This window comes from Amblyomma maculatum, chromosome 6 (assembly GCF_055883805.1).
Source record: "Amblyomma maculatum isolate TAMU_Amacu chromosome 6, ASM5588380v1, whole genome shotgun sequence".
NCBI classification, from domain to species: Eukaryota; Metazoa; Arthropoda; class Arachnida; order Ixodida; family Ixodidae; genus Amblyomma; species Amblyomma maculatum.
The window spans coordinates 13151051-13174455 of record NC_139349.1 but is presented as its reverse complement, the minus strand read 5'-3'; the positions used below and the strand labels follow the sequence as shown (position 1 = coordinate 13174455).

Sequence of the window (23405 nt, the reverse complement as noted above, 5' to 3'; positions counted from 1 at the left end):
TATGTTTTCTCCTGTAACAAAAGATTCCGTTCCTGGCTCTTTTTTCCTGGTAAACGAAGGAGAATTCAGCAGTTTCAAAGAAGCGAATTTTTTTTTAATTAAAATTCTCTAAAAGCTTTGAAGATTCCATTTTTCGCCAGAGTTTACGCCAAAAGATTCTTTCAAGAGGTGCGCAAATTTCCTAAATAGAGCACTACTCGAAGAAGATAATTTCAGGCGATTAAGCTATGTTTTGGCAGTACGACACTTAAAGCGCCGTCGATCGGCATTCGGCAGAAAACCATTGTGTGCCTTGCCACGCGGGCACTGAAAGCGCGATCAACAGATGGCGCCCCCTTTGTCGGACGTTTGCATTCCCGGCGTTGCGAACCGGCATCGAGCAGTGAGGCGGATCGATGGTTCGAACCCCGCTCACGTGCTGACGAGCTCTACTGTCCCATCGGAGAATCCGCTGACATACTCCGTCTGGCGCTGGACGTGAAGGACGCGTCTTGTGTCAGCAGTCTGCCCAAAGGGAACGACGCCCTCCGCTACACTGCTCCTCTCCCTCAGCCGGCTCTCGTAAGGGACCGTGAGGAAGCGCTCTTGGAAGAAAGGGAAGACTTTGTGGGAAAAGCGACTGAGACAAGGTGAGACGACCGACAAGCACGGGGGCGTTTTACTGCGAACAAGCAGGGAATTGTCCATTGTCTTTGGAGCCTTTTAACAGCACACGGTTCATTTGCTCGTGCATGCCGGTATTCTCCTTCCAGCGCTTGTGCGTACCTCATGAAACCGGTTCGCAGCGCAGCCGACACCAAGGAAAACGAAAAAATGGTATCAAATGCCCGCTTGTGTACTGCCAGTGGACCTCTATATTTCATCCTACTACCACCTCCCATGAGGTGCACAGCTACTCGGGGTGGTTGAAAGGTCGGCGGTTCTAGCCAAACCTTCGAATATCAGTGCTGCCCATCTCCTCTTGTCGCCACTAGCAATACTTTTCTTGCATTCCACCTGTGCCAACTAGACACATCCCCTTATATGTGCTACGTCATTGCCTCAGATGCACACGTACGGAATCAAGTTGGAGCATTCGCTTCTTACTGCGAAAAAGTGGGTGTTTCCGACTCTTCAGTAAGTTAGTTGCTGAATTGGAGTAACCTGGATGGGAGTCACTAACATCATATGATTTGATCATTGTATGCTCAGGATAATTCCCTTTCTTTTCGATTCAAGTTAAATGGTATTCTCCGGCGCTGTCATTTTCTTAGTCTCCTTTCCCCTCCTTGTGCTGGTTTTCCCAGTTTCGCCTACTGAAGTACTGCTGCAGCCTCTTCGCTGCTACAAAACAGTTGAGAAAAACAAGATCGCTCATTTGCAATGTCCCGAGTATTTGTAACTTGTGCGCAACCATTTTTTTTTTCTTCTGAAGAGGGGGAGGGGCGGGGGGGGGGGGGGGGGCGGGGGTAGTGATGTGACTGCAAAGCGTGGGGATCCGCGCTGACATTTCACTCACGGGGAAAGAAAAAAAATGCAGGCAAAACGCATCCAGAGCGTTCCAGTACATCAATCCTCGTATTTATTAAAATGGACGACTCTAAAAAAAAAATTCATTTATTTGCATGGCGCACAACGCTCATCACATTGCATCAAACGTTACTGACAGCTGCGTGCGTCGAGAAAGAGAAACAGTAACGCGGCTAGAGATAAGCCGCAAACAATGCAGAGGAGGAGCGCCGCTACGCACGCAGTCGCGTGTGCGGGAAAAATTGTTCCGCGCGGGCGTCAACCGTGAACTTACGCATTCGTGTGGCAATTGTCGCAACACGGAACACGGCAGCCGCGTGTTGCTTATCTATCGTCGCTATACTGGCTACACGCCCGCGTCTGGCTCTTCTATTGCTTTTTACTTGCTTCGGTTTCAGTAATCTCCTGCTTCCCTCCACCTAGCGTGGGCGTCGTTTCGCAGGCGCAGGAGGTGTATACGTGATGCTATTCGCGTGCGCTCCCCGCTCGACCCGAGTCCAAAACGTCAAGGGCGCGACCGCCGCGGCGGCAGCCTTCCCTCCCGACGCCGGCAACCGGTGTCATTACGTCAGCCGGCGCGCCGCTACCGTCTACGCCGCTGCCATGACGACGGCGGACTCAGCTATTTGCTTCCGCAGAGACTTACTCCCACGGGTACGACTGCATCTGATGGGCCACTCGACCAAACCTTCTTCGACCTTTTCATTCGGGTTTTTTGCTTTCGCAAATTTATCCTAGACAGCTTTCCTCCGTACCTAACTTTTATGCTGTTTTTTTTTCTAAATATTCCGTCCTAATATTAAGAACGAAGTTGGAGCAGAGACACCCAGCAGCGGCTGCCGGTCACTTCAGCAGCCTGTTAGTGTTCGCGACAGCGACTCTAACCGAAAGCGAACGGTACGTAATTAGGCACTCGCTCCAGGAAAAAAAAGAAAAAAGAAAAAAAAAAGAAAAAAAACTTTCAGTTTGAATTCATGACATTCATAATGCATTCACCGGCACGGAATGCAGTGTCACACTTGTTGAAAGTGCATGAAAAGCAGCAGTGTAATTAAAACGTCTATGCGTCCGTCAAATTACAAAACAGTAAATGCGCAAACGCAACATGCCGTCTTCTCCCTCAAGCCAAGTTGACGCGCAAGATCTGTAAACCTGATTTGTACCTTGAAATAAGGACCTGAGGCACGAAACGGTGAACACCGTTTCATGCCGCACACAGTTCACTGCACGAGACGGCTGCGTTAAAGATTAATGACCACAATGATCACGTAGTAGAAAGCAGTATGTAAGAAAATGCTGGAAGGACACAAAGCGATAAATCTGCGCGACTGAACGAAACTCTCGGCCCATCAGTTGTGCCCCGCCGGGGTGGTACAGTGGTAAGGCGCCCGACTACTGTGCCGGAGTACCCGGGTTCGAACCCGACCTCGGCGGCTGCGTTTCGATGGAGGCGAAACGAAGAGGCGTCCGTGTGCTGTGCGATTTCAGCGCACGTTAAAGATCCCCAGGTGGTCGGAATTACTCCGTAGCCCTCCACTACGGCTTTCCTTTCTCCCTTTCCACTTTCACTCCCATCTTCCTCCCTTCCCCTACAGCGCGGTTCAGGTGTCCACAGAAAAAAAAAAAAGTGCGACAGATACTGCGCTTTTCCCTTCCTGTGAACCAACCAACCAACCATCAGTTGTGCATTGATTATGCACAGCAGAGCCAGGGTCCTTTTATTTTATTTTTATTTTTAGATATTCATTGGAACCGGTCTGAGAGGCTGGAGCGAAGGGAAAACTGATATTTATGACTCTGGCCTTATTCGAAAGGTTTCATATGAGGGAAATTTTCCCGCAGGACTGATTTGCCACCATTTTGCTTATTATGCCCCGTTGCGATTGATTTCGAGAGCCACCACGTCCTTGCGCACAACGTTCACAGCTCGTTGTAAGATGACTGCGTGTGAAAACACTGCGCAGAAAATTTATGAGAGCGATGACCAACCTCATTAGACATCATTTCGCAAGGCGACAGCCCAAATTATTTCAGTCGAGCAAGTAACGAGACACCTCATTGATTGCGAACGCCGTCGACGGCGCCGGCGTTTTATGTGCCACGTCGGGCGGGCCAGCACGCACCGCTCGTAAAGAAGCCAGCCAGCGAACGCTTCGCCTCGCCAACTTCGAGCGCATCACTCGCTCCTTCCCTTTCGGCGAGAAGAATCAGAGCGAGAGAAAAGGAAAAGAGCCTCTCGGAAGATATGTTTGATCTGGGCTATCGAGCGCCGAGGGAGCGCACAGCTCTGAATTGAGAGCTGTTTGTCACAAAGGAAAGTGCGGGTTTTCCCCTATGAAGTTATAGTTTCTCACTCACGTCGACTCTCCTGGTCGGAGAACCGCTAATGTAAGCCTGAGCGCTGGTACCGACGATGTTTGTCGTCTTTTCTCCGAGAAATATTTACTTGGACAGGCAGGCGGGTGATACATAGCAAGACGATGCCACTAAACACATTTCAACGCGACCGGTTTAAAGGGCCAATTCTCCGGAAAAACCGGAGTCGGAGTGGGATTTGGCAGGTGCAATGGTCGGGCACTTATTGGTCGGCGGCTTGGGTGACGCCACGGGAACGCATTATATCCCGACCCTATATATAAATATATATAGGGTCGGGATATATATAAAATATATCCCGACCCGAATATATATATATGATTGGTTGGTTTGTGTGGTTTAACGTCCCAAAGCAACTCAGGCTATGAGAGACACCGTAGTGGAGGACTGTATATACAGAAGAACACAAGTTTTGACTTGATAGACGGAATAGCGCCTTTAACGCTGCCTTCTCCGAACAATTTTACCATTTCTAGAATGGCATGAAGTTTGGCAGTATTAAAATTAGTTTGGTACTGGGGGAAAGGGAAGGCGCATTACCTGTCACCCATTGGTGAACACCTACATTTACAATTAACAGCAAATAATTGGAAGCACATATGTATTCGGTTCAAATCCACGTCGAAAACTAGCCTCTGAAGTAGCAGATGAATGCTAAATTAGGGGAGAAATGGTATCACACCACCCTGAACGCTGCACAAAGAAGGGTGGCCTCTGAATTTCGATAACGAAACCACGTGACTCATCTTTCCAGCATGTTTCTTAATTTTCTTAATCTTAATTATTCAAGATTTCTACACTATCTCGTAAGATTCTGGTTGACGCTCAATCTCCATCCTTAAGAGCATGACGCGACAGCGTTTTCTCCAGTCTGTTAATCTCTATTGCGGAGAATCGTTTGCGTACCCTCACTTGTCCACAAGCTTAATCCCTTGAGCTGTGCTTCTATTATCTCACATACACGCATCAGCATAAAAGTCATTTCAATCAAGCATGGGTCAATGCAGGCGCGTGTCAACATGACATCTTTTGAGCTGCTGACCGCCCTTCTCAAATGTTTCATTGAAATGCCTCCAGTGGCAGCACAGAGCAGCATAAGAACAGACACGACTGCTGCCTCTCATTCGTGGGCTGAGAAAAAAACTGGTCCTTCGAAAATTCCCTTCGGGAACCGCTTGCTATATTTGCCCGAATTTGTGCGGACGTTACAAACTTTCTAGGTATCTAAAAATCTCAAAATCTTATCAAGAGCAAAACCAATGCGCCGCTAAGGAATCGTTCAAATTAGTATTTTCAATTTCATGTTCCGGCCAGCGCGTAAGACACGGATGGAGTTATGGTGGCCGAAACCTGTGCTTTGAGCATGATCACATTTTCTTGAGTATGGCTCTGGCCACTAACGCCAGAACATCGCCTGAAGCGAATAGCTTTTCTGGCAAACTGTTCAGTCTCCCCTGTTTTGTTCGCGTATTTTTTTATATCGGTTAGAAGGGTTATTTGTGCCGCATCATAGATTTCATTTTCTGTCAGTAGCACTAGTTCAACTGTTAATTCGAAATAAAGTCTTGGTCTTCATTCCGCTTCCGAAATCGCGATAATGAGATATTTAGCGGCTTATATTTATTGTTCCCACCCTATAATAGCCGGCCCTCAGCGCGCGACAGAAGTGGTGGCTCAAGGCAACGCTCCCGGTCCAGCAAGCACCGCTCAAGACTCCATGCGTCTCCAGAGCGCCTTCTTATCCAGATCAATTTTAATCTAATTTATTTCACGTAAGCCAGATTCAGAGTCTTGAAAAGTGCGTCCTTGGTAAAGTGTGCTTGCATATTTTACTGGCTAAGTACCAGCCTTTCACGTCCAAGGTTGTTTTACCCCTATGTTGTAGACACATAAATCTTCATCTCACGATCGATGCATAACGCAATACATGCTAACAGGCGTTGCTGGATATTCATTGATAGCCTGCGTCGTAGCTGGCAACTGAGAAAGCAAGAAAGCAACCACTCCACATATGTATATGGATGTGTAATATCAGATATACAAGCTTCTCGAACGTCTCCCATCCCACCATCCTCCGCTTTCCTCGGAATGTCACATAAGTGCACGGTTGACTTTATTAATGGTGCCTCGACTGTTAATACACGCAGCGTTTAACTCTCCTTGGCGGCCGCCAAGAATGCGATTCTGAATAAACCTTTTGCAGTGTGCCACGGTTGTGCAGTGCCTATAATCACACTTTGGGCTCTGGCATCCTGGCGGGAGCGTAAATGCGCCCTGCAGTATCGCCCAATATTCATATCCTGTGGCAGCTGTCGGGTGCAACGCAAACCACCGCTTCATTTACGCACGGTTAGTTTCACCAGCCCAAAACACTGGTTCGCGAGGCAGGTTTCGGAAAAACAATATCCTGCGGGTTGACAGGGGATCCGATTAAACACTTACGCACCTCGTTAGCGATAGACGCCAATATCCGGCTCCAAAGTAGCGACCCTGCGGCTTTGCTCCTCTTTCGCTGGACAAACTCGGATCGGTTCCCCCCGCTGACCCATTTCCAGCCCTGTCATGCAATGTTCGCTAAAAGGTCGGAGAGGACGGCGAACCCTGATTGTTGCACTCGCTGACAAATGCTGATGTTTTCGCCGTTAGTGGAGGGAACAGCTACAATGCTTCTGCGCTGCCATAGCAACGACGTACGTAATGAAAGGGAGCCGGGGAGCGGTGACAAGGATGTCCGAACAAGGCGCCCGACTTTGGAAAGCCAATAAACGGCGAGGTCTGTCGGGCATATATGGCAAGCGCCAGCATTACGGCGGAAATCTCACGCGGTCAGCTTTTTGCACGCTCTTATGATGTTGAAAAGGCTGATCTCAGCGTCCAGAACGGCGTAAAATGCTGATAACATTGAGGCCCGAGAAGAAGCTCCAGTCGTATATATAACGCCGGTATAAAGCAGCATGTCATATATCATGAGGTAAAATATCAGAATCTTGTACTCCCACCACTGTAAACGTGCAATAAGCTTGACCTTAGTTCTTTCCTCGTGGCGGAATTATAGTTTTTTCGCCTGTATTTTGAGCGCTCAAAATGAGAACTAGGCAGAAAGAAAGCCTCTGTCCGCTTAGTTCGGTCTTGTTAACTTCCTGTTGTGGGAAATCCCATCATTCTGTTCTCTTTATTTCATTTGTTTTGAGTTAGTTGCATCCATAAAACACCGCTGTAGATATTATGGTAGAAAATTTGAAGTTGTTCTGAAGAGATAAGTTACAGAGTTTTTATCACAAAAAGAACATTACCAACAAAAACAGAGCTTTTACAGTGCACAAAAGAAAAAAAAAAGAAACGAAAAATGGGTATATGCCTACAGGATCCCGGAGGCAAGGCTATGCCGCCATTCACTCATAACCGTGATCACGGAGTCCCTTTTTATTTTAACGTCACGCTTTTTAAACGTCAATATACCGAGAAAGAGCTATGTAATCGATTTCAGCAAAGAATGGTTATTGGATGGAGCAGTCCTCGATGCCCTTTAGTGTGTCAGTTCGAAACGGCAGCAAAGGTACCGCTCTGCGCGCAGAAAAACCGTGTCGCCGTCGTTTATATATTGACTTTTCGTCGAAGAATAGAAGCAGCCGTGGAGGAGCACCGGGGGCCAATTCGAGGCGCGGTCGATGTGTCCTTGCGGGAAGCTCCCCGTCGCGAGTGGAATGAAAAACGACAGAACTAGCCGGCACATGGCGTGCTCGCGTGCGTCCTTCGTTTGCGATGCACGACACAGGAGATGACCAAACGGGGTCGTCTGGCTGCGATGAGAGGGGAAGCCGTTACTCTATACTGGTTCTGCAAACACTTGACGAATTGAGCACGCGAGACTGCTCCCGTTTAGAAACGTGGGAGACTGCAGTTTGTCCAAACATGCACGGTCTAAACACTGCACGTCCTTTGAGCGATCTGCTGACGGCTAAACAGCGCGAGTTTCATGTCTGAGCAAACTGCACGTTACCCATGGGGGCAATCACGGCTGCCTTCTCTTATCTATGTTTTTGTCTCAATTCAATAAATTTTATTCACTCACTCACTCAATTCTTTGTTACGGAGGGCGCCGCAGAAATAGCGGAACCCATGTGTGCGAGGGAGAATTAACGAAACGTCTTATTGGAATTTTATCAGTGCACTTAGCTAAAGACGGAAACCGGAAAATTGAGCGTTGAAGCGAATAGGACGCCACTCATAGTTTTCACTGCTTCAGTGTGGAGGTATAAACTGCTAATGAACTGGAGAAGAATCCTCAAGTTTCCTAATGTGTTCAAACGCCATTTTGGTGGACCGGCTTCTTGATTTGTTGCTATATATTACATGTGCCTAGATGCACTCTTATTTAAAAACCCCTCTGCATCATTCGCAGTACATATGTGGCGTTATAGTTCTACTTTCAACAGCGTATCTAGTGACAAAAGTTAAAAGCTACTTGCACGTTCTTGATTTGGTTCACCATATGGACGGCGTCATGGATGAGAAGCTGTAAAATTTGCCGAAAAGAGTTCTACCATTGCCGAGAATTTTTCGGAGATATCAGGAATTCTTTGAATACGTGTGTGGAAATTAACTTTTTGGGTGCTATCCTGAGGAAACACATTACACGCATTTTGACGCATTAACGAGCAGAATTACACCCCCCCCCCCCCCCCCCTTACAAAAGGGACGCGCAGAGTCCTTGCTTACGGCACCCAGCATGAGCTCCTCCTCGCAGACCGACTTGCACAGGCGAGCAAAATTGGCTGAGTAAAAGCGCATTTGTCAGTGCACGCATTAAATTTATGCGAATATAACATGACCATCTCAACGGGATTCCGCAGAACTGTAGTGTTAAATTTTGCTTGAGAGTTTTGTCCCGTACTAGAATGTGTTCCTTACTTCCAAAACAGTTATCGCAAAGCACTTTTTAATAGCACTTTTTTTTTTCATTTATGCAGTCCCGTAGAAATTTTAACTTGCGCTAAAAGCTGACTAGAAGAACGGCAGCGTTCTACTTCACACTTGGAGAACTGCTCGTAACGCTGGGATATTTGCAAATACCTCGTCCCCATATCCAAGCCCCATTCTGCGGTCATCAAACCGTGAATATCTCCCTTCAAAAGAATGCTGTAAGCCTAGAATAGGCTGCGGGTTTCCGCACTGTGGTCGCATATTTGACTGGCAATAGCTTCCACAGTGCAGGGCCAGCAACACTTTTGTGATAGCTCTATTCTTAACGAGGAGACTAATCGCTCGAATATTGCTCACCTGCGGCAATACATGTTATATCGCATTCGTCAGCTGCATTTTGATATGGGAACGTGCTTTGTGTCCACTCTCGCCCCTGTTTGCTGAGAGCCATCGGACGAGGATTGGAGGCGATCTCGGTCCGGTTGGCAGGGGCAGGGGCAACCCGTCCGCACTTCCGCTTCCACGCCCTCCGCACGGGACTCATGGGCGAGGCCCACGGAAACCGTTTTCCATTCTCGCTGCAACTCTCGTTTGCTGTAAACAGTGACGCCTTTACTCTGCCTTGTTTGCCCAAAGCGGAAACCCGGCGTAGACATTCTCGATTCTTGAGCGCGGTCGCAGCTCGCGTGAACAGCTCACATCTTTGCTGCTCCGTCAGGTGAGTCAGTATCGCTAGATTTCCAGGACTTGAGTTCTCGTCCAGCTTTTTCACTGTTTTTTCAATGAACTTGCTACTAGAAGTATTCCTATATACGTTCAAAAATTTTCATTTCTCGTCACAAAAACAAAAATGACTTTCATTCCTTGTGGCACTAATATGAATGCATCCTCGTAACCTGGTATCAAGCGCCAGACCAAATGGTGCCGAGTTTGAGATTCTTAAGCTATTTTTGTTACCCTTTTAGATGACCGCTGTTGAATGTTGTTCCTTGTGTCAGTTAATTTTGTTCAACGTACGGCCACTACGAGTTGCAAAAAGCTCCCTCATAAGGTGCTAGCTGGCACCTCCGAACTGTGGTTATCTTCCACCTTTCTCAGCTTCAATATATACATGACTTAATATTGAAAACTATGTGTAAACCTTCATACGTGCTTCAAAATCAACACTCCCCTCTTTGTGACAGTGCAGCTATATACGACCGGTATTTTGACTGATGCTGCAGAGAAAATGTACGATGTTCTGATGTGAGTGCAAAACAACGCTCTCCAATTTCAGCACGGATTTCATGTTATTGTAAGATTGTTCCGTACATCGTTATTCTCGTCACTTTGCGCTCAGATAGCGGCCATGAATAAGCATTGGAGCAAACAAATAAATAGAACCTCACGTTGACGAATAGATAATGTTATCCGGGAATCATCCGAGATAGTGTTACTTCCATTTGAAATAGGTACTTTTCAAAAGTACTCAGTTTCATTACAACCACCATACTCCGTGGGCTTTGATTTTTGACCACGAAGTTCCCCTGAAAGTTCTATAGTTTTCGCTTGTAGCCGTTAGGATATGCTTACGCAGGTGCTAATGAGTAATTGCCCTCCTCCCTCACCTCCTTCGAAAATATGTCCAGGAATCAGGTGCTTTTCAGGGCTGCCAGTCCAGCTCGCTCGCTCAGATGCACGCACTTTCCACGACCTTGAAGAGCTGAGTCACGCGAAGAAAACGTTATAATCAATGTATGTCCCTAAATAATAGGTAGGACAAAGTAAACGGTGTTCTGATGTTTCTTAGGATCGTGTTTATTTGCCGAAGACAAATTTTGCAAGAGCAACCATAGCGAACTATTTTCTGACAGCAGAGAAGTAGCCGGCCCTCTCGCAAAGTGTGCAATTGTTTTCTATTTTTCGACGGTTTAATTAGTTTATGGCTCTAACGGTGCAGGGTTTGTTTTTATATACATATCATGCAGGCTTATTTACGCGAATATACAAAAGCAGGCTTATACTTTGGCTCCAGTATAGGTTCCCCGCAGTAAACCTTCTTTGTGCTCAGCCGCTTGTGATAAAAAATTAATGTCATTTTTTTTTTTTTTTTATGGATGAGGTTTCTCTTCCCGAAGCAAGGTCGCTCGAGTGCGTGTAGCTGCCATCTGTGCACACACTTATCTGATCACGCTTTTGTCTGCAACCGTCGTTTGAAACAGGGTGCCTCTGTTCGTCGCCTGCCGCCAACATTCTTCAAAATTTCTGTGTAGAGACAATTGTTTCTATGCGATACTTTTTGCGTGTGTTCTGGCGCAGCTTCACTTTTTCTGCATCAATCAAAGGAAAAAAATGACGTTGTTCTACATCAGCTACACTGCAAAAAGCAGCCAGTACATAGGTGATAAAAACTGTCGTGTATAGTATGTCTTGGCGGCTGCGTGCGTGCAAAATGAGCGAGGGCAATGGACACAATGAAAGAAAACTTTTCTTAAGCTGACAGATCGCTGAACACAGTTTGTGGACTGTTGCTGCTGAGGTCTGCCTGCAGACGGAGAGGGCAAGTCTCAGTCTAGTGACTGCATGCTGCCGGCGAGGCCGTTTGCGGTAGCTGTTTGTTCCCTCATCGCCTGCTATTCCAACCGCTGTAAACCATAATGGAGGCTCAACCCTTCCTTAGGCTTCGGAATTTCCCACCCGGTCTGATACGTCACCTCTTCATGTCAATCCTTTTTTCGAGCGGAATTTAGGTGCTAGTGTATCACTGCAGCGTAGTGATAACCGGCGCCTAGAACCTGCAGCTGCTGCACTTTACAGCCTGGCCGTAGTAACTGCAATCAGAGGAAAAGCCACCATCGGATATGGTCACATACAGTACTGCCCAATCGTCCTCGCTCTGTACTGTCTGCCAACAATTTGCAGCCAGTATACAAATTTTACTTTATATTGCTGACAGTTGTCACAGAAGCATCAGCGTGCGGCCGTATATTACTATGAGCGTGCACACACTATGAGCGTGTGTGTGTGTGTGTGTGTGTGTGTGTGTGTGTGTGTGTGTGTGTGTGTGTGTGTGTGTGTGTGTGTGTGTGTGTGTGTGTGTGTGTGTGTGTGTGTGTGTGTGTGTGTGTGTGTGTGTGTGTGTGTGTGTGTGTGTGTGTGTGTGTGTGTGTGTGTGTGTGTGTGTGTGTGTGTGTGTGTGTGTGTGTGTGCGTGCGTGCGTGCGTGCGTGCGTGCGTGCGTGCGTGCGTGCGTGCGTGCGTGCGTGCGTGCGTGCGTGGGTTTTGCGGCATTTCTACATGCTCGCGTGTTAAGCTGTCTTCAACTTCAAACAGTGATTAGCTCGGTCAGGTATCTAATTAATTTCCAGATGGCGTTGTATTCAGCCTCGCACTATTGTAAGAGAATCTGGCCTTAGCCTTAGGCTGTGTTTGCAGCGATCAAATTTATCAAACATAATGCCGCGATTTTGCGAGGATTTTGCGGGTCGGAACGCTCTTCGTCCGCGATGCCCTCCTCACCACCGCTCAAAGAAAACGAGGAGAAGCGAAGACAGCCGGCACCTGCAGCGCTCAGTCGTCACGTAGGCTCTGATGGATGCTTCCTGGCACGACGATGCGCGTCGACAGTTCAGTATGTCTAAAAAGGGCGGGGTTGCGAAGAGTACTAAAGACAGAACGTCGAGGCGCTGACGGCATTGAACTTGAGAGCATCACGAAGGCGTTGACAGCCTTGACGCGAACGAAACGCGGGAGCGCTTGGTTCGTGCCACTTCATCACAAGTTGTGCGGGCTCCCACCACATGAGGGGAGCGGCGTTTTGACTCAAGCTTGGTCTATTTCGGTCCGGCGCTGGCCTGCTGTTCTGTTGACTCTTTGTTCATCCCTTCGGAAGTTCGAGGCCTGTGCCTTAGACCTTCCTTTGACGGCCCACAAGTTTGGTTCGACTGCTTAGTTGTGAACCGCGAGTCGGAGGAGCTCTGCGTTCCGTCTCCGCTCTGAAATTCCACAAGGTATACCACGATTTTCTATTCGCACGTTTACTGGCCTTGATTTGATCATCCATCGAAATTTCGGGTTTTGATTTGTCCGTCGGAAGCTGGGATTTTTATTGCTCTATATCCTTCAGTTAAACCTGCAACAAAAGGTATGAGTAGCCTTGATTCTTTCCTGCCCTCTATATTGCCTCGAAGATATTTCTTGTAGTATTGTACCGTAACCGAGCTGTTTTCACTTTAAATTTCCAAAACTTCACCCTAGTGTGGTATGGCATCGACCACCTTCCAACATTCACGTTTTGCCGTTTTAGCATTTACGTCCATTGTTGCTCAGTTTGTGAACAGAGTTAACGCCAATTTGAAGTGCGGTTCCTTTCTATGACCGTTGAAAGCATATATCTCGTTATTACGCAAACATTACGTCGCAAGACCTCATCTAATGATTCATTTTAGTTACAACCTGCCTACAGGAGCTTAAGTGCGAATCGGATAAAGTCGCTTCGTTACCAGTATTCGAGTCGCGCTTCCCTACGCGTTTCATGGGCTGGTCGCGCGAAATGGGGCGGCACTTTTAAAGTACACTTAGAGCTTGAGCTATGCAATACAAATTCACTTTCAATGCACCTAAGCGTGCAGCTTCGTAAAGCAAGAGACCCTCCACCTCGCCTCCGGTCTGCCTTTAGTGTGCAAACCCTAGCTGTTGCTGGCTTGCAACCTGACCTTCTGCCTCCGCAGGCGCACTTTATTGGGCTGTAGGAAGCCGTCATTGCTTCAAGCAGCTTTTTCTTTTTCTTTGCCGTGAAACAAGCTTCACAGACACATGGCGTTTGGATCTTCGGGTCTGTACGGCAGTTTCTTTCGTGGTTTTTTTCTTGTTTGCTTCAAAACAGTTGTGGTGGGAACGCGTGAATTTTAGAACGGCGGAGGCTTTCAATATCAGGCTTTCAGCAGGTTTCTTCTGACTATATTTATATAATCTAAGTTAGAATATGCCTCCCTGTGATCTGATCATAAGCATTGGAAGGAAGGAGAAACCTTTGATTATTGCATGTAAAGAAAAAAAAAACGTTATTCCTTCTTATTGGTCTATAGCCATTTTTTATGGGCGTGCTAACGTCTTAAATTTCTGTAGTAGCTGTTCTCAGGTGTAAATATTTGTAGGTATCGCAGCCTGCTTTTATTTTGCCATCAGTGTAGAGTTTACGACTTGCACAAGCAAAAACAATCGCACACTGAGCTTTAAACTGCGGGGCCTCGTACATAAAAAATGTACACTGAAAGGATCGCCTGCTTGCACCGGCGTTTTCCCGTTTCGGTGCGGAAAGTAAGGTTTTACTCTTAGGGTCATCTTTGCTCTGCGAAGATATATACTTTTCTCTTTTTTTTTTTCTTTTTTATGCGCACGGTGTACAGAAAAAGAGCTCCGTACTTGCGCGCAAAAGGGGCTGCTTGGGGGCACTCCGTGTGCACTTTTCTTCCCGCTTTATTCGTGCGCGCATTTATTATTTACATTCAGAGTCTCGTACACACTTCAAGTCTGGCTCATAAGTACTTATGTACTTATGTTACGAATCAATACAGCAAGCGACAGCGTTATGCTTCGCGTCGAGCTTGAAATTCTGGTCAATGTAATTTAAGGACTGCATCTGGAATGGAAGGAAACATACCGGTATGGATCCGGACGTCCATCCAGCTCGTGTAATGAATAGACAAAGTTTATCAAAGGTCCATGATCGTATAACAATGAATGCTTTTTTTTTTTTTGTCTATACCATTTCACTTTTATTTTTTGTCTTTCAGGACAGACACAGCCATGCAAAAAATTAAGGACCCCGAAAGGATGAAGCTTGCCGGACTCAATACCTTCAGGACTCACAAGGAGGTAAGGACATGACTGCAACGTATCGCGCACACTTATCATTGCGCTCACGGGGTAACCAAGTTTCGATATTTAAACAAAACAGTAATTGATAAACGAAATTAAACTCCGTGAACATAAAATTATTCAAAACCGGAGCGTGTGTCTTGTTTTCCGACTTCCGCGATGAGAACGTTCGCACGCCGCAAAAGCAATTCGTGATAACGATTCGAATGTGACGGCATTCAGCTGGATTGTCCAACGTGTGGCTCTAACTGATTACTTGATATCATTATGCGAAGTCATGTATACATATATTGTTATAATACTGAAAGAACGAGCAATATCCTTCGGTACAAAAAAAAAAAACGAAGTAAATATTTTTGCCGACCTTACTGTGATGCTTCCTTACGTTCGGATATTTACTTAGCTACGGCGAGACAGAATACGTCTGGGGCTCGCTGACCTGCACAAACTATACGATAGTATTGGTATTGCACATTACTATTTAGGGCAATGTTCATTTTCAGTACGGCTTAGGTGCAATAATGTTGTTTTAGTTAGGCCTGTTTCAAATGTAATGGTGAAGTTACCTGCCTCAGCCAAGCGTTTTACCAAGTGCTCCAGGCAATAGTTACGAGAACGTTAATCGCGTGCAAACAAACATAACAGTTATTAATATTGAGATCCCCGAGCATTATAGCCCCGTCGCACAGCGAGAAAGGTTGACTTTTTTGACACGGTGAAGAAACAAAGAATAGAAAAAGGGGCTGTCATTTGTTCCTGACTGAGGCGTTCTTCATTTGTATTGCAGGTGCTTCCGCTTGTCGCGATCATGGGTGTGGCCACAATTGGTTGTCTGGGCTTCTGCTGCTACTCGTTGATGAAACCGGATGTGATGTAAGTTCCGGATTTAAGTGCCTGCAGTTAAAATTGAGTCTTTTTTTTTTTTTGTTGTTGTTGTTGTTTTCATCTGAGACAATTCCAACCGTATGCGTGCTACATGCGTTTTTTTAATAGCTTTTCACAAATGTCGCATAGCTTTATGTTATAATTATAAACTGGTAAATAAAGAAAAAAGACCTAACTGTGGAACAAACAGTGAGAGAACAAATATGTTGCTGTACATCAGATGCAATTATCGTTCTGAGGCGACACAGGGAGATATTAGTAATAGGGACACCGTAGTGGAGGGCTTCGGCTTAATTTAGACCACTTCAGGTTCTTTAAGTTTCGGTTTGTTATAAGGGGCTTAATTTCCCAAAGCGACTCGGGTACGGCGTCTCTCATAGCCTGAGTCGCTATGGGAAATTAAACCCCTTAAACCAAACCGAAAGTTAAAGAACCTGAAGTGGTCTAAATTAAGCTGAAGCCCTCCACTACGGTGTCCCTATTACTAATATCTCCCTGTGTCGCCTAGTGGGCAGCTCCGGAATTTTTTGCTACCTGGGGTTCTTTAGCGTGGCCTTGCTCTTCGCCTCCATCGGAAAACGGCCGCCGTAGCCGGGATTCGATCCCGTATCCTTTGGAACAGGAGCGCCCTAACCACTGCCCCACTGCGGCGGGGCTCGGGATCTTTAGCGTGCGATTTCATGGCACACGAAAGCTTTTGCATTTCACCGCCATCAAAATTCCGCCGCCGCGCCCAGGATTCGACCCAGCGACCTTTGAATTACCAACCGGGCAACATAGTCAGCGAGCCACGTACAGCTTCGGAAAAAGTACAAAACTGGCTTTGCACTCGCTCCGATAATTAGTAATTGTAGCGTTTTTAGCCGCACATTTAAGCGCATGAAAACGACTAGCAATTTAGACCAGTCAAAGTGACCTTAACGGTGTTTTGTATAGACCTTTGTATTTTGGGCTCCTTGGGCGCTGCCATATTGTTCACTGGACGGTCATGTTCACCGCGCGCAATCACTGTGGAAGCTGCAACGAAACCGGTTTCCGACTTTCCAGAGAGGAGGAATTTCGACAACTCCCTCGCCCGATGCAAAGGTCTATAGTGGTTATCAAATATGAGCTAAGAGTATTGAATGCAGCGTGGATAACAAATATTTACGGTGGGTATGCCGACCTTATCTTTTTTCTTTACATCACCGTGCACGCTGACTACTTGATCCAGGCGTTAGCGGCGGCATGGTGGCGACTGAGTCAGGCAGAGGGCGAGCAGCGTAGAGTAAAACAGTATCGTATATTACATTCGTGCAGGTCTGGCCACTTACGCAAGTCTTTGTCTAAAGTTCAGAGCTCAGGGGGTATCCTTTTGTCATTCCTTCTCATTGGAGAGGTTAGGTGGAAAATCTTACCTTCAAGAGATATGGAACACTGGGAGCCCATTAAGAGCCGCACAGTGTATCTCAGAGACAAAATCACGGGCTCTAAGCTTTTGACAGTGTACATACGTAGCTGTGCTCTATGACAAGAAACTCACTTAAGCAGACGTCAAAATAAAAGAAAATCAACGAGCTTTACTCATTTCTAAAGTTCGAAAAGAAAATCTTCATCCTACCATGAATACTGTAAAGGGGTGCTCAATTTTCAACCAATTTCTAAAGCAAAAAACTCGAAATTTTCGTTTTACGGAGACAACCATCACTTTTCTACGGGACATCAATGTCAAATGATAGTAATCTGTGGCTTTAGGGTGCTTACATCAAAACGTTTACTTCAAGTAAGCCATAGGAAATGCAAGAAAGCATGACATACAGAAGAGAACACGTAGACAGACAAGCGTACTGGTCCTTACAAATGTCCTTGTTTTGTGTAGCATAATTTCCTATGGCTTCCCAAGGCGATCAGGAATTTCAACTATTCAACTATCGTCAAGATTTAATTCTGAATAAGGCACAGAAACCAAACGATGAACAGTAAAAGCTTCTTTTTTACAAACGTGCTCCACAGTTGCCATTTTCGCCAGTGTAGTGTCACTAAAATCATCGTTATATTTTTTTTTAAACGCCTTAATCTGAACTACCTTCTGTTTTTTTTATCCTTTGAAGTTTGGTTTTACACATGCAAACACCAGCCGAAGCCACACGTAACTAATGATATCTCCCGGAAAGAAGACTCTGGTTAATATCCAAGAGCTGTAGAGCTCGATCATTAACAAACATGCAAACATCCAATGCGCGGTTTTTTTTTTTGTTTTTTTTTTTTTCGTTTCTATTTCGCCGAAGTCCGGCCTCCGAGTTGCGGAAGTGAAGCAGTATATTTATTTCTGCTCTTCTGCAGCGAATGCTGTGATTGCGGAGCCCCCCTAGTGAGTGCAATATCTTTAAACAAGCGCCCTGAATGAAATCCCTTGTTCTGAGAGTGTGATGTCGATTTCGTTTATCATGTTTCTCCTACTAACATAATTACCGCCATTGTGCGCAACGCTTTCTTCCTCCACGCGCCTGTGTTTTATCAGCCGCCTACTCGACGACTTCCCTTTTCGCAATGCAGGCTCAGCAGGAAAGACAAGCTGCCATCCTGGATGCGGTACAGCGCTGATAAGAAGCAAAAGGTATGCGGGCCTCAAAATTCAAACTACGCTACGGTGCAGACTTGATCTACGAAAAACGGACATAGTTACGGTCTTTGCCACAAGGGTTTCCTTCTAAAGTGTACCAGAATTACGCATATCCCAGTGTTCGCAATCTCACAGGTGACAAAAAAATCTCGTGCTCGCCCTTGCCGACCATAGGTGTTCCAGGAGCGCTTATGTGGGCCCCGTTGCAGAGCTTCGAAGCAAGCTCCTTGAGCTGTACATTTTTGACAGACTGTATACATAACTGAGCTGCTCTTAATACGAAATTGCCATGGGTTCTAGTAGCCCCCATCCACTCGTTTTTTTAACCCACTTCAATCAAAAACTGGCTATTTTCAGCATTTTATTTTTTTAGGGTTTTGCTACCATTTTCCACCTTAAGGTGGTGACCACGGCACGAAAATATAAAACGTTTTGCGCCGAAAACAAGAGATATGGGACAATATTTATCACAGTAGCGCAATAAATCGCTATTTTTTTTTAAATGAAATCGAAGTTGATCGAGCGCAAAGTGCGTGTGTTAACTGGCGTGGAATGACCATTTTCTTCTTCTGCCCTGCTCCATGAGATATGCGCAAAGCATGAAACGCGATACGCGGCGAGCGTAGTTGTCGGTGAAGGCTGCATCATGATGTAACGCATATGTGCCTTGCAGGACACTTTAAAAATGACTGACGGGCGGATTAGCTCTACTGATCTCATTATACTGTGCGAACGAGCGGATTTCACCTTATTGTATGAGTTATGTTGAACATGGTTTCGCTCTTTAAACTTGTTCCGAAGGTAAGAGTCAAAATCTAATTTCGGCTTTTAGCCGTCAAAGCCAAATACCAAAGATAAAACTAGCTGAAGGCGGACAAAGTTGGACTGCACGTCCGCCTTCGATATTCCACCTACAAGAGGCCCGTTCGTGAGGAGTATACCGTGATGTATATATATGCTGCACAGATTGGCATACATGAACGACAAAGGCATAAAGCCGTAAAGTGTGCCAGCGTGGCATACGACCACCCTGTATAACTTGGAATCCAGGGGTTCCAGAAGGCTGGATTCCGACCACACCCTAACGTCACAGTGACGTCTACCATGAGCTAGGCAGGGGCTTCAGTAAGGCAACGGCCGAATCCTTCCGGCTAGCCTAGTAGAATCTTTGCGACGCAAGTTACATACGAATCTTACTTGAAAGGGGAAATCCCTTTAAAAAAGAGAAAAGCTCTCCCTGAAGCATCGTACACGAAAGAATGGATTGGGCATTTTAAGAACGGCATGGTCAGAGGGCTTGCGTTGCTTGGCGGTCGTCGCCACTAGCGCATCTGGTTCAGTTGTACAGGTTAAAGAGGTGCTTAAATAGACGTTGGCTTCTTTTAACATTTTACGTTCAGTCACTATTTGTAGCGAGAGCTCAGTATGTCAGGTTTTCAAACCGTCAGCGTGGCTGCGCCGGCAGCCACACTGACAGGCGCCAGCTGTCGATCGATATGGTCTAGCATCTATACTTGACATAAGGTTGCCTGATGAAACGTTTGGCAGGAGCTGTCAACTCGGGCCTCTTTCCTATGGGAGTATATCAGAACCAGCCTGTCAGGGCCATTCCATTCACGTTACCCTATAGGCCACGCCGACACATTTACACGGCTTGGTCGAAGTGGTGCTTTATATATGTGGGTCGGTAGCCTACGCTCCTGCGTCATACCCTTAAAGGCGAAGCTTAAGTATCTTGCATTTTTTTTTCGTCCTGCGCAGAGTGCTTATATTCCCTCTGTATTTGACACGCTATAATGCTCGTACACTATTCTTCGGCCTTAGCGGTACGTTCAGCCGCCTTAGCTGCCTTCTTAACCTCTTGTGTGACCACATAAAGGAGCCATTGCTGAAATAAGCACTAATTTTGTAGCGAAAGCTACATTGGCCAAAGTCTCGCTATTTCACCGTTCCTGTCCGTGAGAAGAAGAAGAACAAGAAGAGCAAGAACAAGAACAAGAACAAGAAAAAGACGGAAAAAAAGAATGAAAAGAAAAGAGACAGATAACTCGGTAGTTGGTAGAGACGGACGACAACAGCGAGTTGCAAGAATAGAAGGTTCGTTCGAACGTTGTGACGGCGGTGTGCCCCGGAGTTCGACGTAGAGACAATACCATACCACTAGAAGTCTTCTACACCTGAGTGAGAATGGTCAACGACGAGAGGCAAGGGGTGCTCATGCGTGAAGTGATTCCTCTATGGCATAAATAAAGCTGAAACCATAGAGTAAACTAGTATGTGCAACATCCACGTCTTTACTTACAAGCCGAACCTTTTGCGTAGCCATGCAGATTGCTCTCGCGTAACTCCAGGTTTAACCACAAGCTTAACTACAGTTCGTTAAACCCCACAAACCAACAAATCAACCAACAGCTAATTTTTTTTTTTTCTCCTGACTCATGCGGCTCCAGTGCGCGATCACAGCAACAACACTCGTGTTGTCATGCGTTTGAAAACGCAGAACAAATGAAAGAAGGACGACGACGGCTAAGTCGACTATTTTTCCACCAGAAATTTCGACACATCTGTTAAACACACAGCGCGAGTTGTTGCTTAGGTTCAGCAAAGAAATGCATCTTAATTGCGTCTTCTCTCTGATATAGTAATGTTCGCTTCAGCAACAGATTGAAGCTTCGAGACGAGAAATGAGAATTCTCGGAGGCCTCTTGTAGGAAACTATTAGCATAGAGAAGAAACCAAAAATAACTAAGCGATGTTTTGCCAGCTCTGTTTTAGCTTCTCAGCATCGCATAAGGCTATTGATGATACAGACGAATTCCAAACGCATGCGATGACAAAGAGAACGCATGAGCAGGAACAAACGCTATGGACTGTTCCAAAATTTTCGTATAACTGTCTGTTTGCGATGAACAAGTCCCGTTCCATTGCCTTTGTCACTGTGTGACGTTGCCGTTCTCTCATTTCGCTTTGAGTTTGCACCAATTGGAGATAAAGTTACTTACGGTTGTGAATCGCCTCTTTACAGATATACACGTCGAACAAGGACTGGAAGCTTGACGAGCGGACCGCTGAGGTGGAGAAGCTGCGCAAGGAAATTGGATCTGCCCGCTAAGCACGTAGCGAGTCCACAGACCACTTCGCGAAGCTGTGACCGCGTTACCTTGTGTATAGTTGTGACTGCTTCGCCCACAAAATTTACACTTGATCCTGTTGACGCTTACATGCCGCGAGCTTTAAAATGAGTGGCTTAGCAGTAGCGCTGCTCATAATTGCACTCTGAGTTCAATTCTTTACTGCACATTCATTAGATACAATTTGCTGAAATGTTTCTCGTGGATTAAACTGTCGCTGAAGGCACGGCATTCGGAACACGCCATCAGCACAGCGTGTCTTTTTGTCTCAGGGTATACTATGTGCGAAAGTGTTTGTTCCTTAATTTATTCATTTCTCACATATTTCAGTGTTCTTGTAGGAATTTGAGCATCACATTGACTTCCGAGCATCTTCGAGAGCTGGTGCGTTAGGTTTGGTCTCCAGAATAACTTCCAATTTCGAGGACTCGTTGAAAGGCGAGGAGACCAAAGAGCGTGTGTGGCCGCAGGCTGCGCACCCGATGCCCCTCACACAACTCCCACAATGCATGTGGCATTATTTTGTTTGATTACCTTTAATTGGTACAATATGGCTAGAAAGTGCTACAACACGGGACGTAGAGAAGGAGCACAGACAAGAGTTCTCGTGCCTTTGCGTGCTCTATTTTGTCCCGTCTTGTTGCCGCGCTGTTTATGGTAGCTATATGAACAACAAATTTGGCCAGCGTGCTTCAATCCTAGTATATCAGTGAACGGTTATCAACAGCGCACAAATCAAGCTAAAAACCGTTACTAGAAGTGTATGCGCCTACACATTCCACTCCGTGGGAGTTCCGTCACCTATGTTTAACAGCTGCATCTTTGAAACGATCACTCTTTTTTGAAAAAGGTCTTAATAGCAAAAACACTCTAAATACCAGCTGCGAAACACTCCACATATTATCGTTGCACTCGAATGCGTCTGGACCAAAGCACCACTGAGGCGTTCTACAGAAGTTACAAATGTTAACGTTGAATCATGCTGTAGCTGTGATGCTGCCATAATTCACTGAATATTGTATATGCTCGCAAAGAATAAAACATCTTTGTGGACAGAACTCTGATCAGGCCTCAGTCCGGGTTGTTTCATAGAAGTGCAGCTTATACCATGTGCGCTGTCTCTTCCAAGCTTGGCTTCACACGCGCGCCTGGTCAGTTTATTATTATTATTATTATTATTATTATTATTATTATTATTATTATTATTATTATTATTATTATTATTATTATTATTATTATTATTATTATTATTATTATTATTATTATTATTATTATTATTATTATTATTATTATTATTATTATTATTATTAGCCGGGTTACCTGGGTGCGATCACAGCCACATCTGCCACTTTTGAAGGCGAGACTCTCTCTCTGCTCCTAAGTGCACGTCAAAGAACCCAAGCGGTCGAAAGCGCTTGAAGCCCTCCGCTATACAGCATCGCTTATAGTCTGGGGCGCTTTAGGATCCAAGTAAACCAATTTATCGAGCAGCCCAGCCCTAGTGTACTTTATTGCTAAAATTGTTTGCTCACTAGGAATTAGTTTGTCCGCACACTTGTCAAGGACTTACCTGTTTGCTTGTACAATAAGCTCACGGATAAGTTCGACTCCCTAGTATGTTCCTATTTCGCACCTAGTCGAGAAAACCCTAGGCGCATGTTCCGGAATATGGCGGCGCCCTTTCAAGCCAGAGCTGTTCACGTAGCAGCAAACTCAATATTTTCCGCATTATCTGCTGCGTTCGTGGGTTCGTAGCGTCACATGCTTGAAGCGCGCGATAAAAATTCGGCCTAGCGAAAAAAAAATTAGCATCTGCATATTACCGGTTGTCTCGGCGAACAGATCTGAAAATTTCTGAAAATAAAGAGTGTGAAGCAAAGAATCAAAAATCAACTAAGCTGCGACAGGAAGAATTACGCAGCTATAGCTACATTCGACCAACTTTTAAATTAACCCAACAGAGTGGTTAGTGCCAGACTGCCAAGCTACATCACTCATACCTCACAGCTCTCTCATCGAGACTTCTTCAAAGCAGGGACGCGCGACTCTGTGCTCCTCTCCTGAGGTCTGCCAGAACGTACTTAAATATTCGGGAAGTTATGGTCTGCCTCGGGCGCGATG

General features: G+C 45.8%; 1 protein-coding gene across 3 annotated transcripts; it reads left to right on the top strand.

The window, feature by feature from the left end:
- The first annotated feature begins 471 nt into the window (after positions 1 to 471).
- LOC146185115 (cytochrome c oxidase associated subunit FA4L3-like) lies at positions 472 to 22348 on the top strand. Of its 3 annotated transcripts, none has more exons than XM_084606102.1 (5): positions 472 to 629; positions 14582 to 14663; positions 15454 to 15539; positions 18087 to 18147; positions 21179 to 22348. In XM_084606102.1, exons 2-5 carry the CDS (start codon positions 14595 to 14597, stop codon positions 21263 to 21265), a joined length of 303 nt encoding a protein of 100 aa, XP_084462228.1. In that variant the 5' UTR covers positions 472 to 629; positions 14582 to 14594; the 3' UTR covers positions 21266 to 22348. The 3 variants fall into 3 exon arrangements, with proteins under 3 accessions (XP_084462228.1, XP_084462226.1, XP_084462227.1); XM_084606100.1 differs by lacking the exon at positions 472 to 629 and adding an exon at positions 9277 to 9526; XM_084606101.1 differs by lacking the exon at positions 472 to 629 and adding an exon at positions 12377 to 12796.
- The last annotated feature ends 1057 nt before the right edge of the window (positions 22349 to 23405 follow it).